The sequence below is a fragment of the Phaenicophaeus curvirostris genome, chromosome 4, assembly GCF_032191515.1.
Source record: "Phaenicophaeus curvirostris isolate KB17595 chromosome 4, BPBGC_Pcur_1.0, whole genome shotgun sequence".
NCBI lineage: Eukaryota > Metazoa > Chordata > Aves > Cuculiformes > Cuculidae > Phaenicophaeus > Phaenicophaeus curvirostris.
The window spans coordinates 18,352,419-18,379,158 of record NC_091395.1 but is presented as its reverse complement, the minus strand read 5'-3'; the positions used below and the strand labels follow the sequence as shown (position 1 = coordinate 18,379,158).

At 42.9% G+C, this 26,740-nt stretch overlaps 1 protein-coding gene and 1 long non-coding RNA gene across 4 annotated transcripts; one reads left to right on the top strand and one right to left on the bottom strand.

Moving 5' to 3' along the window:
- The first annotated feature begins 365 nt into the window (after positions 1-365).
- KLHL8 (kelch like family member 8) lies at positions 366-21,122 on the top strand. Of its 2 annotated transcripts, XM_069855388.1 has the most exons (11): positions 366-397; positions 3,453-3,485; positions 7,215-7,461; positions 10,099-10,647; positions 13,173-13,359; positions 14,029-14,172; positions 15,292-15,403; positions 17,421-17,589; positions 18,152-18,311; positions 19,252-19,453; positions 19,880-21,122. In XM_069855388.1, exons 3-11 carry the CDS (start codon positions 7,255-7,257, stop codon positions 20,001-20,003), a joined length of 1,854 nt encoding a protein of 617 aa, XP_069711489.1. In that variant the 5' UTR covers positions 366-397; positions 3,453-3,485; positions 7,215-7,254; the 3' UTR covers positions 20,004-21,122. The 2 variants fall into 2 exon arrangements, with proteins under 2 accessions (XP_069711489.1, XP_069711491.1); XM_069855390.1 differs by lacking the exon at positions 3,453-3,485 and having other exon boundaries at positions 376-397.
- LOC138719870 (uncharacterized) lies at positions 10,631-24,350 on the bottom strand. 2 transcript variants are annotated; one of them, XR_011337325.1, is made up of 3 exons: positions 24,276-24,350; positions 21,080-21,414; positions 10,631-10,841 (listed from the first exon to the last, which is right to left on the bottom strand). It is a non-coding gene; the product is annotated as an uncharacterized lncRNA (long non-coding RNA). The 2 variants fall into 2 exon arrangements; XR_011337326.1 differs by lacking the exon at positions 24,276-24,350 and adding an exon at positions 21,829-21,867.
- Positions 24,351-26,740: the final 2,390 nt, after the last annotated feature.

Genomic DNA, 26,740 nt, shown 5'->3' with positions numbered 1-26,740 from the left:
AGGGGCAGAGTGGAGTGCAGAAGGTTGCAGGAGAGCAAAGGCGTGCAGGGGAGTGCAGAGCGAGGTGCAGAGGGGTGGAGCGGGGTGCACGGGGTGCAGAGGGGCACGGGGGGGGTGCAAGGGGGTGCTGAAGGGTGCGGGGTCCACAGGGTACAGGGTGGGGTGCAGGGGGCAAGGCGGGGGCAGGAGGTGCAGGGGGCAGGGTGGGGTTGCAAGGGGGTGTAGAGAGGGGCAGGGGGTGCAGAGGGGGGCAGGGGGGCACTCGGCGCTCTTGCCCGGGGTGGGGGGGGGGAGGAGTCCCCGCCTCACGCACCCGCCCCGCCCCGCGCATGCGCCCCGCGCGCCACCGCCCCGCGCGGGCGCGAGCTCCGCTCGGTTCCGTTCCGGTGCCGCGCAGGTGAGCGCTGAGGGGACCCCGCGTGTCCCATCCCCCCTCCCCACCCCGGTGCCTCCGCGCGGTCGGTCCGGGCGGGTTCCGAGCCACGGGGCGGGGGGGCGAGGGGAGGAGGAGGAGGAGGGGGAAGACGAGGAGGAGGAGGAGGGAAGGATCTCTTCTCTCTAGTGGCCAGCGATACAGCCGAGGGAACGGCAGGAAGGTGGGCCAGGGGAGGTTTAGGCTGGACATTAGGAATAAATTCTTCACAGAAAGGGTCATTGGGCACTGGAACAGGCTGCCCAGGGAGGTGGTTGAGTCACCTTCCCTGGAGGTGTTTAAGGCACGGGTGGACGAGGTGCTAAGGGGAATGGTTTAGTGTTTGATAGGAACGGTTGGACTCGATGATCCGGTGGGTCTCTTCCAACCCGGTGATTCTATGGTTCCCCCAGAAGCGCTGCACCAGCTCCCCAGGGAAGCACCCGCGGCTCCGCGCCTGACAATAATCAATAAGGATTTGGACGAGGCCCTCGGACACGGTGTGAATGCTGGGGTTGTCCTGGGCAGGGGCAGGAGCGGGACTCGATGATCCCTGTGGATTTAATTGATAAGGTTCGCTGCAGCTGGTTCATATGTTAACTATCTGTCTTGTGTCAAGAGATAATATGCAGACAATCTCCAGACATGGATAAATAACCTGAAAGAATAAACACTCTCTTACAGTTGCAAGAATTTATTGAGATGCTTAGTTGGCTTGTAAGCTGTAGCTGGTTTAGGTCAGGAGATAGCCTGAAGGAAGTCTCCAGACATGGTTGGATAACCTAAAAAATAAATGTTGTTTGAGGACTCACACGGTCTAGAACTAGTATATATACCTACTGCTTTTGTAAGATGGGATGCATTTTTAGAAAGGCATCCAATTCAATGCTGAATTGTAAAATAAAAATATTACTGTCTTTGCTTCAAAGACTTTGTCCTTTTCAATATTTTACCAGTGAGTAAGTGTTTCTCACAGTCCTTTCCAACCTGGGGCGTTGTATTGTTTCATAAATTAACGCAGAATCAGTGCAGATGACCTAGGCCTGGGTTACACCCCTTGCAGGAGCGCGCACGGGTGGCACACTCCCTGGGCTACCCTCTGATCAGCGTCAGAGGGCTGGTATTCTGTGAGCCTCCAGTGGAATCCTCCTCCCACAGAGCTGTCGGTTACCATACAATTCAAGCACGGAGACAGAACCACTCAGACATGTTTCAAGATGCTGCGTGTAATTCAGTGCTGTGGAGATGGCAGCCCAACAGACTAGTACCCTGGTCAGCTTACTGTTGGCTTCTTGTAATAAGGTATAATAAGTAAAAATATAATATAAATATAAAATATATACATAATAAGTAAAGTTGCTTCAGTTATCATAGAACGGTGTGGGTTGGAAGAGACCTGACAGCTCATCCAGTTGCAAGCCTGCTTCCACCAGGTTAGGCAGCTCAAAGCCCCATCCAACCTGGCCTTGAAAACCTCCAGGGATGGGGCATCCACAACTTCTCTGAGCAACCTGTTCCAGTGCTTCACCACCCTCACAGGAAAAAAAATCTTCTTAATATCTAATCTAAATTGTCTCTCTTTCAGTTTAAAGCTGCTCCCCCTCATTCTATCCCTGCACTCCCTGATAAAGAGCCCCTCTCCAACTTTCCTGTAGCCTCCTTTCAGTACTAGAAGGCTGCTATAAGGTCTCCCCACAGCCGCCTTTACTCCAGGATGAATAAGCCCAACTGTCTTAGCCCATCCTTATATGGGAGGTGCTCCACCCCCGATCATCTTCATTCGGCCAAACCAAATTATTTCTTGTGTTAAAAAACATCAAGAAATTGCCTGTTCCAGTGGGGGAGAGCCTCAGGAGTTAGTAGCTTCGCCTTCCTTCCCAAATAAATGCGAATTTCAGATGCCACAATTCCACCAGTTCTTTATGTTGCCTGCTTGATTTTCTGTCCTGCTTTGATGGGCTCCAGCTTATCATCTCCACTCAAGCCAGTTGCTTCCTGGCTGCTGGGAACTATCAGTTAATCAAGCTTTCACCTATACGGGGTGTGGAGGTATTTCACAAATTGAATGGGGCCTCCTAGTTCATAGATCTGTGTTTCCTCAGACATACCTGGATTTCTGTGCCTGTCACAAAGGCTTCTGGAAGTATAGTTGAGAAACAATTCACATATGTGACTACAGAAAAAGACTACAGCAGGTAAAATAGGTCATCAAGTGTTAACCAGCTAAAACCACACCATGTGTCACACAGGGCTCTGATTGCTGGTAATGGAGGTTCAGCTGCCGCCTTTAAGCAATTGGGTCTGAGGTTTGACAGATTCCCCTGTAACGTTTGTGTGAAATTTTGTGCTATGTAAAAAGTGTGTCCATGCTGTAATATGCCAAGATTGTACCTGTTATTTTTATGCAGTATAGCGTGACCTGGTTTATTTTAGAAATTGTTAGTGAGATAGCAGTAGTCTGGCATTCAATTTTCTAGTTGGTGGTTTACTTGTAAAAGCAAGTTTGATCAGTGTCATCAGAATCATTACACAATCATTGTGCAATTACTGCCAGTATTTTGATGCAAGGCAGCATAGTACCATGTCAGCAGGCATCTTAGTTCTTCCTCAGCAGGCTTCATCAAATGAATTTTGTAATAATAGTTTCCTGCATCAATATTTGTAGCTTGTATTACCACTGCCCCCTCCTGATTTCAAACTGGTTTTGAAGGAGCCCTCACAGCTCTGGACAAAAGGAAGATGGTATTGCTTCATGGCTTGACCCGTTTGACTTGTGAGCATAATGTGACGCTGCAGCCTCAGTGACTCTACTCTAGACAAGAGAGCTCTGAGAGGCTGAGGCTGGTAGGCGTATGGGAAACAATGTTTGGCTGCAGCTCTAGGATGCTCTGGTAGGTGCCATGCCTTGATTTACACATCCAGGATAAAGGGTGGCTGGAAACCGACGTAGGAATGATTTTGCTCTCTGTTAACTCTTCCCAGGAAGGGCTGGACTAAACACTGCTGTGGAGACCATTAAAGTATTGTTATTTTTAATCAGGTCCATCTGAGAAGACAACAGTGCCTCTCCTTGGTAAGGGCCTGTTCTGTGTTCTTACAAATGTAAAGTACTAACTGTAATTTCTATTATGTATCTATCAACACTTCACTATGCTCCCAAGAACTGCACTGATTTGCAGTGTTTTTTCTTTTGTGTTCTCCTTTTTGGATATTACCAACGTTACCTAGCATAAATAACAAACTTCTTAAGTACACCTATATCTGCAAAGCAGAGTCCTCCTCTGATCAGGGGCTTCTGATGGGTTTTGTGGTTGTTCTGAAGCAAATGTAAATCATGGCATATTAGGTTACTTGTTTGGTTTTGATGATGCAAAATTGAACAAAATTGACAACCTTTCATTGTGTAAAGCCCAGAAGACAGTTGGCCTTTCTGGTGTTTAATGGAAACTGGAATTAAAGTTCTCAGAACTGGGATTAAAGTTTTCAGAAGAATTTTGTTCAGCATATTCAAATATTGCATCAAAGGAAGCAGGAAAGAAGCTGTCTCAAAATAGGATTAAGGGATGGACAACAAGAGCTATTTCCAAAATGAGATTTTATCTGACTGTGCTTTTGCTCAACAAAACACCTTTTCTGTTATTTTTCTGCTGCATTTTTCCAAGAAAAAGCAGCCCTCATTCACTGTTTGTGTGTCTACTGTACTAAGCGGTTTTGGTTATAGAAGTAGATGATAGATGGTGCCAACTGTTTCACTGTTTTCTGAACTGCATGTGACAAGTAACACAAACCAATAATACATGTCAATTTTTGCTACAATAAGCCTTTGAAATACTGAAAGGATTTTGTATTAGTGTTGTTTAAAGAAGTACTTTACGAATTTCTGCAAAAGGAACCCTGGTGGTTTTAAACATGCTAAACTGGTTAGACTTGTGGTTTCTGATTATTTTTCCCCATTAAATTAACTTTCTGCTGAAAAGTACAGTAGGCTTAAGCTTGCAATAGTGTGTAACTTGAACTTTCCCACGTTTTCCAACCTTATCTGATTTGACCAAATTAGCATGGGCATCAAAGCAGTTTTGCATGAGGTTTCCATAACTCCTTTGATGGAATTGGTGAATGGAGGAGGGGAGAGCACTGAGGTTTTTCTATGCAATTTTGTCTATTATTTTTTTCCCTCCCATGTTCCTTCTTGGTGATGCAGCTGTCATGAGACTGAACAGCAAACAGCAGCTTGTGCAGTCCCTGCCAAAGCTGCTACTGCAGCTGCCTCCTGCCCTTCCCACTTTTCTCCCTCTATCTCTTCCTTTGCGCTGCCAGCTGCCCCCTTTTCAAATATTCAGATTTTCTTAGTACAACACAGGACAACGGGTAGACAGCTTCTGTTAGATGGATTAAGCTGGAGAAGATCTTGTCACTACATGTTTAGCTAGCCTTGTGGTCAGCAGCAACCAGCATGTTTTACCTGCAGAGACTCATCAGGCTCTGTATTAGACAGTTTAGTTTTACACAGCCACATGTACAAACTTGTCTATATTTATATGCATGCAATCTGTTTGTACTTGAGTCTCTTCTAACCCCCCCCCCGCTCACAGGGCTACAATCCTTGCATTTACAGAAGGCAAATTCAATTCCTTCAATTCAAAAGCCTTTTTGTTTTCAGAGTGAGGCTAACTGCCCTTCTTTGCACACATCATCATGTGATTTTTCAGGTAACCGAAATTACATACAGGATAGTTGGTGAAACTTCACCTGTATCTTGATTTCTCCTGGACGTCTGACTTTTTCCAGTTTCAGTACCACTGCTGATAAAGGGCATTGGATTTATGGGTAACATAATGCCTCCTTATCTGAACACTGTGTGATTCTGGTTGTAGGGAGAGTCTTGGATTTGCTTCTGTTCTGTATCACTGAAATGTCTTCTGACCTTGTGTCAGTGGAAGAACAAGGACGTTCCCCTCTTTCTGGGGTGCTGTCTCCCAGGGTACCTGACAGGGGGAGGAGGCCATGGACTCCAACATATAGCTTGGCTTGTCAGCCAGGATTCCTGATGTTTATTTTTGTGACAGGAAAACAGAGAGATGTTCATTCATGTCCTGTCACTGTCTAATCTCTTCCATTTCTTTTTGCTTCGAAATTATTTGAGGTATTTTACTTCTGCTAAACATAAGTATTCTGTATGACTTGAGTAATTTTACACTTAATTCAGTTTCAGATTTAGCTAGAATGTCTAAATCAATATCGCTTCACTTGAGGATGTTACTGTTCCCTGAACTACAGCAGATCTAAGATAACATGCTTGTGCTCTGACCTCCCATCCCTGTTTGATTTTCTAAGTTTGATAGCAAGGAACAGCTAGGAGGGGTTCCTCGGTCCATCACCTGAGGACCTCAACACTAACTCTAGGATCTGGAACAGCAGACGTCAATATTTCTAAATATTTAACTTGAACAAGAAAATTGCTGAGCTGCTCTTAGCAAATAATGTGCACTATAAACTGTGTGGTTTGTTTTTTTATTCGGACAGTTACCCCTTCTTGGAAAGTGTAAAGCAGCTGTCTATAAGGAATAAGAGATGATGTTATGAACGAGGCACTTCCTTTAGTCAGTCAGTCAGTCACTTTCTGTGATGGTCATTTACACTCTCAGTGTAGTCAAAATACCAGACTGTACCCAGGCTGGAAGACTTAATTGCCAAGATGAAAAGGGAGCACATTTTATTGAGGTTTTGAATGGACGTGGCAGTGTTTTGATCTGGAGAGGAAAGACTGTGTGTGCAAGTCTGCAGCGTTCACCCAAGTACTAAACTAACCTCAAGTAGCAGGATGCTATTGTTGCATTACTGTTCATTTGGGAAGCAAATCTGTAAATGGCTCTTCTTGCTCAGTTTGTGGATATTAGTACATAATTAACAAAGTGTCATGCATGCTAAGCTAAATGCTGATTAATCTTTCTAGCTAGTGATTCTCAAACTAGTGAACTTATACATAAGAAAAGATGTAAACATACAACTGCAGCTCTTTGCTCTTTTCATATGCTGCTCCTTTTAAGGCTGTGCTCACCTTTCCACTTCAAGTTGGAAGGAGGAGTATGTTTGGAGTTGAAATATACTGACCTTCATGACTTCTGTGTGACCTTCAGATTTCCAGAGTTATCTTGATCAAATGCACTACTAAAACTCATTTCTGTTTTGTTTAAAATCTGAGAACAGTAAAGGCCTAGAGCTAAGCATTCAGAACAGCCCGAATTTCAGCAAATGGAACATGTTCTGTCCTTTCTGGGTCATGATATCACATGCTTCAGTACATTATCTTAATATTGTGTTACATCTGTAATATTACTTGTGTTTAACTCTGATAGTGCACCCTGTTGATAAGACTGGCTTTTTACAGAAGTATGGTAGTGGCTCTTGGCTTACTTTAAACTTCCAGTTGTGAAAATCCCTTGATTTTTGACATAGATGATATGATGCATAACAGTACTATTTCTCAAGCCAGTTACTGTTAACAGCCAACTGAATCTATACGGCGACTTGGCCCTCTGTCTAAGTTAGTGTTACAGCTGTCTTATGGCTACCGCTGGCACATTTATAGTAGATGGTGATTTGTTTGAAGACTCCCACCTTCCCAAAGTAAGATTATAGGCAGTATTTATAATATGTAATCAGTGGTAGTTACCAGAAGTACCTAATGGCTTATCTGCTTTTTTTGTGTATGGTTGGTTTGTTTTTAAAAAACAGGAAGATGAACAGAACTTAACTGCATTTGAGGACTTGACTCATGGTGGGCTGGATTTTGTCTTGGCAGGATTTTTTGAAGATTCCCACAGTAGAAGAAGAAACAGCCAATGGCTTCAGAATCCATGGTCCCAGAGCAGGCAAAACAACATCTGATAAAGGGTAAAAGGCGGCAGCAGCAGCAGCAGACTAAGTCTTCCAACAGTGACGGTGAAGATGACATCTTTGTATTTGAAGCAAATGAGGCTTGGAAGGATTTTCACAGCTCTCTTCTTCACTTCTTTGAAGCCGGAGAGCTCTGCGATGTTACACTGAAGGTTATATTGTCACACATCCATTGCATTTAACAGTCTGAAGATTAAGCTACCAATAAGTGTCCTAGAGGTGGCTGTGAATTTGGGCAGGGGCATGGATGCTGTAGAATACCTGTTGGATCTGAGGCATTCTAGATATCCTTGTGGGTTTTTTTTCTTATTTAGAAGGTTTAGGTCTGAAATATAAACACTTAAGATATTGACAGTCCGAGAGAGGAAGTACATGACTTTGGCCTCACCCAGCTTGTCTTCTAAGCAAGTTGCCACAGCTGATCAGTGTATTACTGTGCAATGTCAGTTCCTTGTAGCCTCTTTCTTCTCACATACTTTCATCTCTAATTTTATCTCTTATTTTTGCATTCTGTGTGGCTCTGCTAGATCATTCTGGGAAAACAGCATTTCTGGAACAAGTCTAATTTTAAGAATTGTCAAAGAAAGAAAAAAAACCCCAACAGACGCTTATGTTCTACAGCTGATCAAAGAGTAAAGGAGGAGGAAACCATTTTTATGGTTCTTGCATAGCATATCTTTAATGCAGTCTTTGTAGCTCAGCTGTGCGTTACTTATATCCTGATCACAACGGATTTATACCTAGCAGTTGTAACCATGGTTGCCAGCACCTACAAATATTGTCTTGCTTAGCTAGACACCTTAGTAATGCAAGATAGCTATTGAAAAAAAGAAGATGAAGCATAGCTCCTATACAAAGGACAAGTGACAGATGCCTTTAGGAGAAATTGTTCACCTGCCACCTTTATTATTAGATATGAACAGGGAAAATCCTAGACAGATGTGTGTCCCTGATGCCCTCCCAGTAGATATCTCATCTTTTTAGAGCACTTGGGAGACAATGAAAATATGAGAGAAAGAGGGTTTCTCTCCCTTCCACCCCAGTGGACAACAGAAGTAGACTAAGCAAGAACATTTTTCTGTTCTGCTTTACAGCAGATACTAAATTGCCTGTCACCAGGCACTAAGCAGGCATTAGATGCAGCAGCAAATAGGTGCGCTGGCTCATAACAACTGAGTTAATGCGCATGGAACATTGAATATAGACACCAGAGCTGCTCTGGACAGCATGAGAGCCATGAAACAGAATTTACCTGAGAGCTTATCATCAGGTCTTTTTACATTTGTCATTTTAAAAGGCGTTTTGGGGAAGAAGGTTCATGTCAGAACTCTGTAACAACTCTCCTTTTTCCCTTTCCTGACCTCTTCCTCACCTTTCTCCCTTTCTACCCACCCTTGCAAAAAAAGGCAGAAAGTCTTATTTTATAAACATAGTTAAACGTATACTCCTGCGAGGAAAACTTGGAAAATACACTTTACTGTGGCTGCAGTTTAATTTTCCCTGAGTTAGGGCTTGTATTAATGTTCATTTGTATTATGTGTGTGGAGTTACTTTGGCAATTTAAGAATATTAGGTTGCTAATGACTTGACTACCAGTCCTCAAGCAGTGAATATAATCTAAGGAGACCAGAGCAACCTATGTACACCATACCATAAGGCTTCCTAAATCAGGTATTTTCAAGTAATTGGTAACCATATCTTGAACTAGAATTTTCTGGAGGGCTTGATTTTTTTTTTCTGTGGTGCTCAGGCATAGGCATTTGTCATGTTGTAAGAATAAATACTTCTCTACTTAACTATCTCCTTTTGTGTGTGACCTCTGATAGTGTGCAATTCTGGCATTGCTGTTGTCAGACCAATTATTGATTTAACTGCTGGCTCTTAAAATATGATAGTTAATGGAGGAGAACTCTAATTTCAAAATACCAAGAACGTGCTAGATATTTAAGCAGATTTGGGCAAAATAGTGAAGCTACTTAATCAAAAGAAAGATCTAATGGGAGAGTGGGATGGTGGGCAGAATAAAAGTCTGGAAAGGTGAGAATGGCCTAGGAGCTTTCCCTGATATAGCAGACCAGCTGGTAGTATCTTTTTGTATCAATACTTTAATGAGTTGGAATGTTGACACTGTAACAGCGATAAACCACAGGTGCACACAGGGAGACTTCCTCTGCTCCAAGGAGTTAAAATCTGGAACTGTACTGCTCTTGTCACATCAACAGCTGCCTGCTAGAAGGCAGAGAGCGGCAGGCGCATACTACCTGCTTTTCTCCTGTTGGTTTGTTTTTTGTTCATTTGGTTCGTCTACGAATTGTTCCTTGTGGAGTGATCTAATTATCTCATGCCAAACCATCCATCTTTTCCTCTCTTAACTACGTGCTCTTTCATGTGTGTTTGTTTTCTGTACTTAGCTTACTGTTTCTGTACATAGCTTACTGTTCACCAGGCAGGTTACACTTGTGTTGATAACACTTTTAAAAAGGGTAGAGCAATTCTGTATTGAATCAGAGCTAGAAAAAACTCCACATTAGCATTATAATTTAATATCCTTTTTTAAAAAATTGCAAGACTTAATGCCTTTTGAAGATGAACATGTAATTTGAGTCTTATTAACTTTTAATAATCACTGTAGTACAGGGCAAATGAAGTTAATTTGTGTGGACAAAATACAGTAGCTCAATGCATATGGACTTCAGAATTCATATTTCAGCTTAAGTGTCCATCCTTTCATAGCTGGAACCGACATTCCAGTAAAAAATTGGGGTTTTTTTTTGTTCTTTTCTTTCCAGGTTGGTTCAAAGCTTATCTCCTGCCACAAACTGGCGCTAGCTTGTGTTATACCTTACTTCAGGGCCATGTTTCTCTCGGAAATGGCTGAAGCCAAGCAGACATTGATTGAGATCAGGGACTTTGATGGTGATGCAATAGAAGACCTCGTGAAGTTTGTGTACTCCTCCCGGCTTACTCTGACAGTGGATAATGTCCAGCCTCTCTTGTACGCTGCTTGCATTCTTCAGGTGGAATTGGTAGCAAAGGCGTGCTGTGAATACATGAAACTGCACTTCCACCCCTCTAACTGCCTGGCAGTCAGGGCATTTGCAGAGAGCCACAACCGCATTGACTTGATGGACATGGCTGATCAGTATGCTTGCGACCATTTTACAGAAGTGGTGGAGTGCGAAGATTTTGTGAGTGTGTCACCACAGCACCTCCATAAACTTCTGTCCTCAAGTGACTTGAACGTTGAAAATGAAAAGCAAGTTTACAATGCTGCTATCAAGTGGCTGCTGGCCAATCCACAGCATCATGCTGCCTGGCTGGATGAAATACTTGCGCAGGTAGGGCAGACCAAGCTGATGGGTGCCTGTCTCATCACTCATTTAGTATTATAACCAACTCTTTCATTAGGTAGATCTCAAGATGAAATATGTTCTTAGCAGTTGGTGCCTCATCTGGTGTTCACAGTTGTGAGTTGACAGCAGAAGCAGGTTAGGTCTCTTGGATATCAGGAAGAAGTTGTATTCTCCATTTTCTGTAGAGAGAAGAGTACTCACTTTATGCTCATGACTCGGGGGTGAAGAGGCAACAAAAAACTGCATCTGTGTTATAGCAGAAATTTCTTAGATTTACACATAGTGAAGAACATAAAGCAGTTGTTTCACTCGGTTTGATACTAGTACAGCCTGAAGCACTCGCTTCCCTTGCTGGTAAGAATTGGTACTTAAGAAAGGAGAGCAAAGCTGTTTACATGGCTGGGAAAGTAAAAGTGTAACATAGGTGTGTCAAATCAAATCATGCTACTTCTACAATGTTCCGTCTATTATATAAAGATGAAGTTGTGTTAGCCCTAGGAAACATATGCTAGGCCTTTCAACATTTGCTAGACTAGCACTGCTGGTTACCTGTAGTAACCAAAAGGAGTTTGCAGTTTAATCATCTAGACTTGATTCAAATCCACCACTTCTGAAAAAAATGCACATACAAGTATCAAAAGGTCAATCAACTGACTTTATTAAACACTCATCAGAACTCCTGTCAGAGCATTAGGTACTTTAGTTATTCAGGCTCTGTGTGTGCTGGTTATGGGTGTTTAAAATACGGTATTTGAGACAGGTATAGAGAACCTGTCCTGGGGAGGAGGGTATGTGCCCTACACTCCAAAATGTCCTGTGTATCTTAACAGGTAGTATCAACTGTGCTGTTTCTGTTGTAACCGAACTCCAGCTTGAATAGTTTGCATTTGGCAGAATTGCTAATATTGGTGTTGGTGTGAGTAATGAGAGGTCCACTAATATCCTGCTGTCATTGTCTTTATGCATAATTTTTCACTTTTCCTGGTAAAAGATCACAACTATTTATTAACTGTCTTCCAAAACCCTTCAGCTTCATCTAGACTAGCTTGAGATTTTTAGTACAAAAAAACTTTTGTAGTACACAATAATTAAATTTACAGGCTATATGAGATGTGGAAAAAAACCCCCAATGCATTAGATTTATTACTGAGTTGTGCTAGCAGATGAGATTAACAGCTTTATTCTGTTGGTGGAAACCAGAGTCTGGCACAAAGCAATGAAAAGTAAACCCCTTCCTGTAAATATTGGTTATTTGCCAGAGTATGGAGCCATCAGTTGTTTTTGACGTTATTGCTGGCAGAAAACACAACTGAGCTTCTTGACAGTGATTCTCCACATCATAATGAGCCTTAAGGCCTCCACTGTTCTAATGAGGTTCTGTGTTTGTCAGCCCTGAGTTCTTAGAGCATCACTAACCTTATGGGTCTATTAGCAGGACTATGGTGATGCTTTTAATCAACTTAAAATAAGCCAGGCCAAAGTAAAAGATGAAGTGGGATTGAAAGCAGGTGGGTAAGGAAGAACTGGTGGAGACTTGCTTACTTGAAGACAGGGACACTTGTCGGCCATATGACAGCAGCATCCTGCTACTCTGAGAAGCACAAGGAATACTGGACGTTTTCACCATTTCTGCTGAGCCAAATGGGAGCTGCTTAACAGCGTTGACTCCAAATCTTAGGAAGTCAGATGGTGCTTTACTTCACTTCCCCCTGCTAACACCTGTTCCACCTTTGTGCCTCACTGTACTTCATAAAAAATAAATAAAAGACTGTAGGGAAGAGGACATTTCAAGGCAGTCTTGGAAAGACTGACCTTATTTCAGATCTGCCCAGTCACTGGAGATTGCTCAAGGCAATGACCGCCTGTAGCCTCACTCAGGAAGAGCCTTCCATTCCTCACCCTGGTCATCAGCTCTCTTCTGGGGAACCGTGGGGAGGATTTGAGGAAGGAAACAATTGGCTATTAACCTTTTCCTTTTTTTAAAATCCTGTAGTCTGTCAAGTCCACAGTAAAGAAAGGTGCTACTGCACTAGCAGTACCTCCTAAATAGAGACTTAGTTCACGCTGATCGTGTTCCCTTTTTCACTTGCCACCCAAAGAAAACTAACCATTCCAGCAAAAGCCCTCTTATGCCAGCATAGCAATAAGCTGAAGATTCATACCCTCAGCAGACTGACCTGGTACAGGCTGTCCTGGTAAAGACACAGATGCCACCTGCATCGTGCCAGGCAAGAACAGGCAGTGGCACTTTTTCCTCTACTCAGTCTGGGCCAAGGGACAGCTCTCCACTGCTGCTTAAATGCAAATAGTTGTAGCAAATGTATGTTACTAAAAGGAACTGTTCATATTGCTGTTATTTTGGAAAAAAGAAATACGAAAGCTGCTCTTTTTAGTGAAGAGCGTGGGCTGGTGGCTGGCTTAGAACCTGCCATCTGTTATGTGTGCGTCACTGTACGTGGTGAGACTCAGTCAATTCAGCCAGTTACTCCAACTGTGTTCGTTTCTGTCAGGTACGGCTGCCTCTCTTGCCTGTTTGTTTCCTTATGGGTGTTGTGGCAAAGGAAGAGATTGTCAAGCAGAATCTAAAATGTAGGGATTTGCTGGATGAAGCAAGAAACTACCACCTTCACCTGAGCAGCAGAGCAGTGCCAGACTTTGAGTACTCCATTCGCACAACACCAAGGAAGCAGACTGCTGGTAATTAAACGTGTGTCTGATTATCTAGTAGGGAGTGGTGTGGAGAAAAGGTGGTGCCTCTGCGCAGGGTTAAATAGCTTGGAATAAATGGTTGTTAATGTCTTAATGCAAAATTAGGAAAGCCATTGTGTGCCCCTCTGGTAATTAGGTTATGATGTGCTGTGTTTTTCCAGAACTTTAGCAGTCATTTTTTTTCTCTCTAAAGCAGTGTTTTTTTAATCCTGATTGGCTCTATCTGTATTGAAGCTAGAACTGTTAAGTGTGTTATGACCAGGCAGTTATGCTATACCAAAAACAGTCGACACGTCTTTTGGTGCAAGAAGGTTGAGCTAAATTTTAAACTCTTTGGCTAACCTATACCAAAAGCGAGTGATGAATATTGGACTGCAAATCCTAATTCTTACGTTGTTGTATATAATAATCCGTGTATCTCCCCAAGCAAAACCACAAAAAGCATATTTAAGATCATACATTGCTTTTGCAAGAGCCTAGATAGTTAATTGCCATAGCAACATGCCAAAAAAGGCCAAAATCCAGCATCTGGTTATGCAGGGCCCTGAAGTAAAATACGACTTCTCCTGAACTACGTAATTTTCAGTTCATTCTGCTATACAACTTTATCCCCCAACTTCCAGCCAGTTTTCTGGAAACCTGTTTTGTCTTCTTCAGGTGTGCTGTTCTGCGTTGGTGGTAGAGGTGGATCGGGTGACCCATTTCGCAGCATTGAATGTTACTCTATCAGTAAGAACAACTGGTTTTTCGGCCCTGAAATGAACAGCAGGAGAAGGCACGTGGGTGTGATCTCTGTGGGAGGTCAGTAACCCTTATTCAAGCAACTGTATTCAAAAGGCACTTTGTTTGCTCCTTTTGCTGGAATTGGTGCTTTTACTAAATAAATGTCTTACAATGGCTTAACTTGTTGGATATTCTTCAATTTAGAATTCCCACTGAAGGCATTTTTGATTCTGAAACAATCTGAGAGCATGCTTACTGAAGAGACATTACTGTTGAGGCTTTTCAGCCTGGAGAAGACCTTATTGCTGCTTTTCAATAACTAAAGAGGGCTTAGAAAGATCTGGACAAACTTCTTAGCAGGGCAATAGGACAAGGGGTAATGGTTTTAAACTACAAGAGGATACATTTAGACTAGAAGCGAGGAAGGAATTGTTTTAAGATGAGTGTGGTGAAACACTGGAATGAGTTGCCCAGAGAGGTGGTAGAAGCCCCTTCATCCCTGGAAACGTTCTGGATCAGGTTGGATGGGGCTCTGAGCAACTGGACTAAGTTGAAGATGTCACTGCTTATTGCAGGGTAGGGGTTGGACTAGATGGCCTTTAACTTCCAACCCAAACTATTCTATGAACTGTATAAAGTCTCTGGCCTTAATAGGTGACTTAATCTTTCTTAATCCATTTGTAAAGAAATAGCCTTACACAGCGGAGTCACCCAGAATTTCCTAGCACTTCTACTAGCTCCTTTTGTACTTGAATCTGTCCAGGCACATCACTAAGACCATAACTCTTCTAAGAGAAGATCTCTGTCTTCTGAAACCAGGTCCCTGCAGTCCAGGACCGCTTAGCACCCATAATGCAACTTTTCCTTGTACACAGTAGCCCCTGTGTTGCTGCAGCAGAACCTGGAGAGACCAATGTAAGTGTCCAAAACTGATCTAACCTGTAGTACTCAAGTTATGGGAAGATTTTTTTTTTTGTCTACCTAGCTAAAGCTTTGCATCCAAGTCCACATCAGAACAGATATCTGGTTGAGTAGAGCATATAAAGTCTGTACTTAATAAAATCCTGATATTGAAAATACTTGAAAATGTTAACATTTATTTCAGCTTTTTGCTCCACACCAGCAGGAGTAGTATGTAAATGAAAACTGAAATGTTGCCAAGCAGTCTCTGTATTGAAAGATGGGTATGTGTTTCAGGTAAAGTCTATGCAGTAGGTGGACATGACGGAAATGAACACTTAGGAAGCATGGAAGTATTTGATCCTCTCACAAACAAGTGGATGATGAAGGCATCAATGAACACAAAAAGGTAAGTGTCCTGTGATCAAAAATATAAGTCCTACTCTATGATATGTCATTTCTTGCTGTCTGTCTTGCCTTCATTTGGGTTTCCAAACTGTGCTATTACCAGGATTGCTTTTCCCGGTTTGGGGCTTTATTCTATCAAACACCTCTATTTGCTAGCTGTAAGGCCAACATAAATCTGCATCGCATACCTGCATACATCAGATCTTTGCACTAACACAAAGCTGTGTGTAACATACTCTTAAGCATTTCAGTGCGAAACTACATAGGTAGAGAGACCCTTGGTATTAACATAGGTTATGTTTACACTTTGGCTTTCTTCTTATTGCTCCTTATTATCCTTTTCTTTTTTTATTTTTTGGGGGGTGGAGGGGGTGGACACGACACCTGTCTTCTGGAGCAGAGAGGTCTTTACTTCAGCCATGATTACATTCTGACATCTAGGGCCTTTCTGCTATGCTGCATTAAAAAAAAACCTTGAAACTGATTAACTGTGGGGTTTTTTTTTCTCTTTTTAAGAGTGAGCAAGGTGAACTGCCAGCAGAACATGCACAGTGAAATACTTCATGCCCAGGAAAACAATGCCTGCCTATGTTTTTGCCACAAAAAGCCGGAAACACTAAAACAGTGAAAATCAGATTGAGGATTTTGTCTTGCCTTTTGACATTTTAAGGTTCTTTTAAGGAGCTACTGGACTTACAGATCTGTATTTTTTTTGTCTCTGCTGCCGTTTAAATCAGTTTCCTTAATTCTAGATTCCATTTTGTTATTTGTTGTTTCTGAAAGCATCATGCACAAGTACGAGTAAAATACTGAGCATGGCTAAGTCCTAAAGCTATTTGTAGCTGTGACCTAATCAAAGTAGAAGACCCAGACCCCTAGAAGTGGCTTCTTGCTTTCCTTCCTCTCTTCTGCCAACCAGCCCAGGGCACGTTCTCTGCAAGCAGATCTCTGTGACATTTCTTACTCTGTGCCTTGGCTGTGCTCCATGCTTCCTGTTCATGGAGGTGGTGTCTGGGTACTTATTTGGGAAAAAAATGCCACTACTGATGGTACCTATGTTATCTACTGAGGCAGTTTAAGATAAGCCCAGGATATTGCCACAAAGTTTGTTCCATAGGAAGGTTGTGCCTCTGCCCTCTTTGTAATGAGACAAGAATGTTCTTGATGAAATGGTAAATCACCTGTCTTGGTAATTAAAGATGAAACTTAATGCTTACATTCAAGGCCATACTTTTCATTTTGTAGTACCGCTTGTACTGTCATATTGGTAGTTTAGTAGAAAAAACATCTGACAACTATTTTACCACAGACTTAATAGAAAATAACAGAATGGAAGAAATTACAGTTAAACCCTTCTAGAGTTCAGTCAGAGGTTTGCCTTTTTTAATATGTATTAGTATTACTTCCAAAAACAAATTCCCAAATTGTAGCGGTAGCTACAAAACTAAAACCATTTTTTTCCCCATCACATTAAATAAAACAAGATAGGCGGTGTAAAATTCATTACCAAGACAGAGAAATCAAATTACTAAGACCATCTCATGTATCCAAGCATGTAAGTAGAGGACTTTGGCCTTAGATGCCATTCGGTTGAAACAGTATTCCATGCCCCCTGCTTTTTTTTTTTTATTAATTATTTTTTAGATGGGAGCTTTTATCTTTTTGCAGTCTAAAAATATTCTTAGCTGCAACATTCCTGTTCATTGGTTACACAATAACATACAGGTGTCTGGGAAAGCTGAGGTGAAGTTCAGGTAAAACTGTAGAGCCCCTCTAACAGGAGGCTGCAGACATACAAAAGACTTTCAGGATAAAGCTACAAGACTGACACCAGTGTGCAGAAGGCCACCCCCCGTTGCCAGTCATTATTTGTTGTAAACTTCACCTTTTAAATTTGCATTACTTTTTTCCTGTAGTTTGAAGCAGGTGCCAGTCACATAACATTGCAATTGATGCGTCTTTCCCGTTCCTCTTCCTTAAGGATTTGCTCTGAGGTATTGATCCTGTGGTTTTCTTAGGAGAGGAATTGCTCTTGCCTCCCTTGGTGGCCCCATTTATGCGATAGGAGGTTTAGATGACAACACTTGCTTCAGCGACGTGGAAAGATACGACATCGATTCTGATCGATGGAGTGCAGTCGCCCCAATGAACACTCCTCGGGGAGGAGTTGGCTCTGTAGCCCTTGTGGTAAGTGACTGTTTCCTCCCAAGTCGGGGCCAGCTGAGGCACTGACCTACTTTTTAAATCTGCTTTTAAAAAGTAGAACACAAGATTTAAACAAAATGCAGCTGGTGGGTCTGAGCACCTCCAATCATCAAAAATCCTATGGAACTGTACAAAAGGTGAGGATATTTAGGATAATACTCATACCAAATTGAACGGTGCTCCCTGTTTCTATAGTATTGGAGGCACTGGGAGTGTACCAGGACTCTTCTAGCAACACTGAGCTAATACTTCATGTCTCATTCAAAAGACTCTGGTTTGTCATGGTTACTATGTTTAAAGGTACTAAATGCATCTGCATTTTATTCCCTATCACAGTGTGTACTCTGCAAAATACCTGCCATGCTATGCAAGTTTTAATTCCTTTGTTTGGAAGATAGCATTAACAAGTTGTTAGATAATTAAGTCTGTTAACTGGGACTATATGGATATACCATGTTCTCCTACAATTTTAATACTGCTTATGAAAAGCCGAGTAAATACATATAAATTACAAGTAATCTTTCTTTATACAACTGTTTTGCAGAACCATGTTTATGCTGTGGGTGGCAATGATGGTGTAGCGTCGCTTTCCACTGTGGAGAAATATGATCCCCATTTGGATAAGTGGATAGAAGTGAAAGAGATGGGTCAGCGAAGAGCTGGCAACGGGGTCAGCGAGCTCCATGGCTGCTTGTACGTTGTCGGTGAGTAGGGATCTGGCAGTTTGCAGTGCTATTTCTGCCGAGTACTGGCATTTAGAGTGGGCCGTGGTGCTAGAGGAACTGGGGGTCAGATAGACCTGACCTGTTTTGCATTCTTGGGAAGGAAAAGTAAGCAAGCACAACCAGGGCACGCTTAAAGGAAGGTAATGTTAGCAAGGAAATAAAAAGCAGCTCCTAATCCATGTTTCAGGAGAGCTGTACTGTGCAGGACTATGATTCTTAAGTTCACGCATTTTTAAAGCACTGTAGTTGTTTTTCGAGTGTAGACAACAGTAGCTTTTTTGCACAGTGATTACACTTATCCCACACCTTGTTGTCCTAGGCCTCTCCTGTTTTGCTTTGCCTTGCATTTATCTGCTTTCCTGAGGGAGAAGGATGCCAGGTAGGTTTGCCTTAGTGATAGCTGCAAAGCTCTGCATTGAGTATTATAAGTGATTAAAAAAGTTTTGAGTAAAATGCTTCTCTGACAGCAAGGGGAATGCATCACTGAAGTCTTTCTTGAGGATTTTTTTCCTACTGAAGTATTCAGCAATGCTGTAATTTGAGAACACCACAAGAGTGTGGTTTCCTCAAGCCAAAACAAGGTCAGGATCATCCTTTTACTGGTCTTAGTTTTTTTTCTATTCCCAGTTATAATGAAACAGCTTCTAATTATGTGCAAGATTAATTCAAGGAGAAAAATAATGGAAATGCCTCTCCTTGCAACTTGAGTAGAAGAAAACTGTCACTCTTGGTGGATGCTTGCACAGAGATAGGACGGGGGACCATTAGATTCATTTCAAGGAGCTTGCAAAATAAATGTAAAGAAATAAAGAGCTGAACTGTAGCCCACTGGATGCTGAGTATAACCTGATAATACCAGTCTTGGCTATCACCAGCACTAGAAGTGACTAAAAACTGATAATGCGATGGTTCTTTGCAGGCGGCTTTGATGACAACTCCCCGCTGAGCTCAGTGGAGCGGTTTGACCCGCGCAGTAACAAATGGGAATACGTAGCAGAGCTTACAACTCCGAGAGGCGGCGTTGGCATAGCGACACTGATGGGTAAAATTTTTGCCGTTGGAGGTCATAATGGCAACGCGTACCTGAATACAGTGGAAGCATTTGATCCCATAGTGAATAGGTAATCTAAAAAATTTTAATTGGCATAATGAGGAAATGAAATCTTCCTAGATGATAACATGATATAATGGAAATAGTGTGCAGCAAGGGTCTATTTGTTGTTTCCTGGTAATAATTGAGTAGTAGCCATGACTAGTGGTGCAAAAGTGCTGCTTATGCCACTAGAGGTTCTTATAACTATTTAAGCACCACCACCTCTTCCTCCTCCTCTCCTCCCCTTGTCTTCTTCCGTTCATTCAGTACAAACCTACATTCTTTTTATAGTTTCAATCTGATTTTGCACTACATTTACCAGGGAAATAGAATAAGCTAGTGGGGTGTATTTTCCTGCAAACGCCTAGACTGTATAAGAGAATCTGAGACACAGAAAAGAGATGCTTTTAAGTTGCTCAGAAAGGACAGGAACTTAACTTTTCTTTTTCTTTAGGTGGGAGCTTGTCGGCTCTGTGTCACACTGCAGGGCAGGGGCAGGTGTGGCTGTGTGTTCTTGTCTCAGCAGCCAGATCCGGGACGTGGGCCAAGGATCCAGCAATGTTGTTGACTGCATGTGAGCTCTGCTGCCTTGTCCAAATTCCAGAGGAATGATAGTAGGGAGGCATTGCAGATCTTCTAAACACTGTGTTTTGTATGGTAGGTTAAGAAATAAAACCAATGCATTTTCTTTGTGAAAATGTTACCTTCTGCAACTGCAAAGCTTTTGATAGCTTTCTCTCCATAGTGATACAAAAAAGCCTGTAAAAATATGGAGTAAAAGTGGGACTTACAGGACAAAACCTGCCAAGAGCTGCAATTGTCCTATATTTGAGAAGCTGTAATTTCAGAATCTTTTGAGGCAACTGGTGCAGGGGCTCATTATTGAACTGTAAACCACGCATAGGGTGAGGAGAGAGAGCAGCAATTATTGTTGAGCCTTACCCAACAGCCCTGATACATGTTCTCTGGAGGACCTGAGTGAAGTTTAATATAACTTGTTTTCAGGAATGTAGTCTTAAACATTTCCTATTTGTACATGAGCTTTGTAACACAAAGCATCTCAAGTTTTGGAAGGTAACAACATCCCTGTTGCACACCAGGATAACTGGAGCAGGGAAGTTCACTGCCCACCTCCCAAGGGACTGCTGGCAGCAGTGGAAATTGCAGATACTCAGTCTGAAACTTGTCTTTCAAAGTACTTTCTCAAGCTAATGCTCTTGTTGGAAAGCTGTGAAGATTCTTGGCCTGAGTTTAGCCACTGGAATTCTCAAGTCTTCAATAATATTTGTAGTAAGTACTTCCCTGCAAAAGGCAAGTTTCTACTGAAGTCATTCCTGAAGTAACCAGTGTGATTTGTCCTACTTTGGGATGAAACGTGAAAATGTAGGCTTCAGTGGTGTCTGAATCACCATTTTTATATGAAATGGAAACACGTAATAAAAGTTGCAGTATTCTGTAAAGGCCTTTAAATGTCTAGGAGATGACTTGTCTGATTTCAGTATCCAGTAGGAACTCTGTGGTAATTCAAGACGTACTTGCTCTGTTAAGACAGTTAAGCCAGGCAGACCTAGCCTCAATCAGGTAGATGACTTAAAGCTTACATAAACCAAAGAGAATCAGCAACAAAAAGAATTGGAAATAAACAAGTACTTACATCAAAAATTGAAGTAGGAACTTGACAAGTGCAGTGTACTAAGGCGTCTTTGTACACACTCGGAAACCCTGAATTCCAAGGGTAGTCCAGACAAGTGTGGTCCAGCTGGAAAGACTGCAGATTCTTGTTCCTGCATCACCGTGAACAGACCAACAACCGACAATCCTTTGTAACCAAAGTTTCATGTTACCAGGTAGTTGCAAGTGACCAAGGAGAGCAGCATACTTCTTTGCATTCAGTACCAGGGAGGAGGCAGGGCAGTATGAGCATAAGGCACAGTTGAGTTACCATCATTTAGCTTTTCTGTTTCAAATGGCTTGCACTTTGGTAGCACCCTGGGACAAAGTGAACAGTACTGTAAATAATGAAACATTGAAATAAAGCATTTGTACTTCAAAGCACCTTGTTATAGTATGACTGGACCATGCTATTATGGAGGAACATTACAACATTGAGTATTTTTTGGTTTCTCCAGAGTATAAATTTCAATGGGAAGCCTTAGTCAGTGGGGAAAATCCTATACTACAGCCGCAAGCTGTACCACCCTGCTAATGGCTTTGCCCCTGTGCAAGGGTATGGTCATCCTTGTAGCTCTGGGTCTGGCTAGGAGGGGTGGAAAGAAGAGGTGGAGGTTCTTTCTTTGGAGTCAGACAGGCTCTTCTGTGGGTGTCCTGGCTGAAAAGAAAACTTAAAGGGGGGGAAAAAAACCTAAACAAAACAACCCAAGTTTTCCACAAAGTAACACTGACCATGAAACCAGGTAGCCTGGCAGTGCCCTGCCTTGCTGATACTTTTCTCCTCTTGGTGGGAAAGTGCCAAACCCCATAGGTGTAGCCTGCGAGTAACTTGCACACTTCTGGAGCGCTCTGACAGCAATCACCCTCCAGGCACCAATGGGCGATGCGTGTGTTCGGCAGAGAGATAAGATTAGAGCCAACGCTCTCAGATACAGTGTGGGAAGAGCTCTGCTGTCAGCTCTGTAACTGGAAGCCAAACAGTACTAGGTCTGAACATGATTGTTAGATACTTCTGTTGTAGTTAAAGTCACATACACACCCCACACCCTCCCCAACATTTGTGCTCAGATTCCTGGAGGCGTATCGTTAAGGGCTGGCAGGAAAACAGATGGCAAAAAAGGTTTACAAGAAACCACCCTGATGCCAGGAGAGTAGTGTCCTAATTATTAATCTTAGATGGCACCAGAACTACCAATATTTTGTGCAGAACTCTTTTTAGAAATACTAGTGGTAGGAATGTGATACTGATGTCAGTGTCAAAAAAAAAAAAAGTACAGGGTTACTGTGGCAACGCGTAGTAACTCACCTGTGTATAAAGCTGTTGTGTTTTAACATAAAACTCTTGTTTTCTTCTTCCAGTACTGGCAACAGGATAATGATGCCAAAATAGTGCACCCCCCTCCCCCGAGACTGGGGGATCAGAGCAGCCCATGCTGGTTCCCTGCTGAGAGGCAGCAGGCCCCAACTTCCACCACATCTTCTCATTTTAAAACCAAACTTGAGATCTGCAATAGCAGTTTAAACATTCAGGGTCACGAAATCATTGCATCTAAACATGATGCACGTCTGATCCCAAATGTAGAATTGTTACTGCTTCCGTTAGCAATGTTTTTCCTGCATCTACAGGCCTTGACTTTGCCCATAAAAACTGTAAACCCAAAGATGACTGTTAGTACAGCCTTTAAACACAAACAAAAAATAATTTTGGAAGAATCAAGTGTGGTCACAGTTACTCACATCAAAGTTTGCAGCCTGTAGGTTTTAACTGTGTTATGGGCTTCTGGAAGGAGCAACACCAGACTCTGGACCACACTTGACCAGCCCCCTCTGCTGCGTGTCTCCAGTCACACGTGTGCAGCCAATGCTTATGAGTCACTCTGCTGCCCTTCCACCCCACTGCTGCCCCAGCTCCTGGGAGACACCACCACCCCGTCTCGGCTCTCCTGCTGCCCCACAGCAGCCCTCGTGCATGACACTGCTCCTCCCCTCAGGACTTCGTTCGGACTGTGGCTTCCCAGTTACTCCCAAACCCTGCCACTGCCCAGGGCAGGTCACCAGCTGCTGTGCCACCCACAGCCGTGTCTGTTTGCAGGAAATTTTAGTCTGAGCACTCAGGTATGCAGCTCAGTACAAAGACAAAGATTTCCCTTTAAGTTTTCTGATCACTAGCTTAGAATAGTAATTTGTGACTGTATTTTTTTCAGGACATGCCACAGCATTGTGACAACACAAGGATCTTGCAAGCATTAGTGTTTACTTCAACTTTGTAAAATATACCCTTCCAAAATTACCTCAAATACATACCTTATTATTTACTTTCAAAGGGGATTGTGGGAATTTGGTTATATTTTCACAGCTTTCAATACTTTTTAATATTGCTGTTCCCCAAAGGCATCTCCTTCCTAATCAGCCATGCTTGCCGCAAAAGCATTTGGATTAGACATCCTGGTAAAATATTCAGATGTGCACAGAAGACTTGAAGACTTGAGAAGTCGATGCGTGTGCTACTTGCATATTTTAAAATGCAAATACAATCTATGCATGCATAGATCAGAAAGACGACAGACCTTCTTCCTGCCTGAACAGCAGCTGAGGGAAAACTATTTCACTGAAACGTGCGCCTGTAGAGGGGAATGAAGCCCTGAAAATAACCAAGCCTTTGCAAAGACCTCTACACACACTGGGTATTTATGCAACATAACCAACAGGCAATCAACCAACAGCCTCAGGCTGCTGCACAGAAGCAGGAGGTAACAGTGTTCCCAGCCAGGCGCTGGAGGGATCCCATGTCTGCCTCCAGGATCTCCTCTAAGATGCGGTGGGATTTATGTGCAGTTATTCCAGTGTCAGTGCTTTTAACCCTTATAGTATGCATGCATGTAGGGCAGGCCGAACGTGTCAGAAACAATATTCATCAGAACCAACAAACTCCCCTTTCTTGTGATCTGGTAAGATGCTGTTTGTTTGTTTAGAATGGTGGTAAGGTAATCAAATAAAAGCACAGTTGCCACCAGCATGACTGCCAGCAGATTATGAAACCAACATTCAGGCCAAACAGCCTCCTTCTCTGTGCTTGATTTGGCTGCATTCAAGTGCTAGCAAGGGAGCAACAAGGCTTTCACAGCCCCAGGAAATTTTATGAGATTGCTTTGCTGCTCAGAACTTTTGTGTGCACTTACCTAAAACCAAGCTGCCTTCCCACATCCCAACTGCATGACCTCAGTTGCGTCTTACCTCTGCTTGCAATGACACTTGGACTCTGGAATGATTCCATCTCTTACAGGAGTTGGAAACAAGCTGCATGAGAAAATTCAGATCAACAGGCAAAAACATCTACCAACAGCAGACACCGAGACACGGGGGCCAGACCTTGCAGACTCAGGGAAACTCCTGACTAAATAAAGGTTTGCTAAAGATAAAATTAAGTGCTCCGAATGCAATGCTGGTTGCGTGGCTTCCAAACAACTCCAGGCCAACATCACTGCCCTGAACCACAAAGAGAAACAAGCAGTTGCGGCTGCCTCATTTGCGGTGTCTGGTCTGCTGAGACAGCTCCAGGATGCTCAGCGTGCTCTTGTGTGATGGCACCATGGCTCCAGCACCAAATGACACAGATTCATTTTACAAACAAGTTGTCATCAGGCAACAAAAATTCAGCCAATTAACCTGCTCAAGCTTAATGAGAACAAATGCCCGCCAGAGTCCATAACTCCAGATTAGTCCCACAGTTAAATGAGGATTTCCATCTTTATTTAGGCTGAAACAGCTTTTAAAAATATTTCAACATTGCTGCAGTACAGCTTTGCAAACGTGAGTACTTTATTCCAGATGCTCCACTTAACTTTTTGCTGGCTGCTTTTACCACATCTGTATTTGTTTTCTAAACTTTTGCACGTTCTCTCAAATGGAACTGGCAGCAAATAAAGGACTCCTAGCCAGGAGATGAAACTTCTATTTGTCATTTTTTTCCTGGCTCTCTCAGCAAGGTTGGTGTCACTGCCGCTTCATAGCACTTTAATGCAATTCCTTGATTTCAGACAGTTTCATTTTAAAGCTTTTCCAGTACAAAAATAAAAAATATCAACCATCAGCTGTGTAATTTCTGCTATCTGACGTGTTTCGTCAGCAGGGGTTGTCATGTTCCATCATTTCGAGCAAAATGCCTGTGCAAATACTTAACTGCCGTAAGCTTTCCACTGAAATGGTGACTTGATCTTTCAGTGAGTGCACACAACGTGCATAAGGTGGTGCGATGGCCAGCGTCCCGAGACACTAAGTGTACTGGACTGTGATGGAGAAAATGCATGCATGGCTATGGCTGCCTGCCTGGCTTCTGAAGTGCCCCTGCTACCTGGCAGCATCCCACAGGAGAATTTCCCTGATGCTTATTAAATTAGTGGTCCTGAAAATTAATACTCTAAGCAGGCAACTATGCAGCTATAGCTGTTTTTGGAGTGACACAGAGGCCTGGCTCTGGTTACACAGCCAACGAGAAACATTTTTGTGTCTTCATTTGGTTGACGGGTCAGATTCAACTCAGGCCAAGAATCACAAGCAAATTAGCTTCCTCTACACACATTTTCCAAGAAAGAAAAAAATAGGACAGTGCAAGTCAGTGCACTTAACTCAGCATGGGCTGCTGGGAGAAAGTGATTGCAAATCCATGCCCTCTTCTGACACAGTCTGAACCAGATCTCCAGCTGAATAGCCACTGGATGAAACAAACAGCACAGTACAGCTGCCAATATGATCGCATTTAGATGTCAAGTAGACATTGCACATTACACCACGTGGCAACTTTCTCCTGCTTCTCACTTTTCTTCTGTACAAGTACCTGCCAGCTCCCCAGACAAAGTCTTGGTTGACGCAGGATAGAAAGGAGAGGAATGGAAGAGCAGAGCCAAACAGCTCCTTTCTTCCCATCCTCAGTAGACATCCTAGCTGCTCTTGCTACTGTCATTAGGTTCGCAAGGTCTTCCTTTCACCTCCTGAGACACTGCCATGCCTCTCCCTCTCATCTCTTCCTTTCGAAGCCCTTCACACCTGCTACCCCCCACCTGGTTTCTTGGCTTACCACCAAAGATCTACAACTCTATGCTCCCCCGGAGGGCCAGTCCCTCACTCCACACCCTACCTTTTCCTGCTTACAGTGCCTGCACACACACGTAGTTTGACTTTCAAAGCCTGTTTCACCTTGGCACCAACACTGCTATAAAGTGTAACACCCCTCCCTCCAGGGAGCCTATCAGAGGGGAACAAAGGAAAGCTGATGTTGGCCATAGACTTGCTCTGCTCTGTAAATCCCACAGCCACAGAAACAAATGGTATAGCCTTGCTGGAGTCGTTAGCCAGCTGATATCCATCCCTCTGCATGTGTGTGGTGCCAATGCACACCCACCGACGACTATTTTATAACACAAAAGGTTAGTTACCATCCCTAAAGCCTTTCTCCCTGAAAGAAGGTCAAAGCTGTCACATAAATCAAACATGTAAAATGCAAGACTAATTCTACCTTCATTTCATGTCATCAACCAAAAGACAGAGGCAGTGTTGGAATACTACGCATGCAGCCATTAGGAAAGAGGAAAAAAAAAGGAAATATATACTCACTAGGTATCCAGACCTCCCAGCCAAATAGGCCACA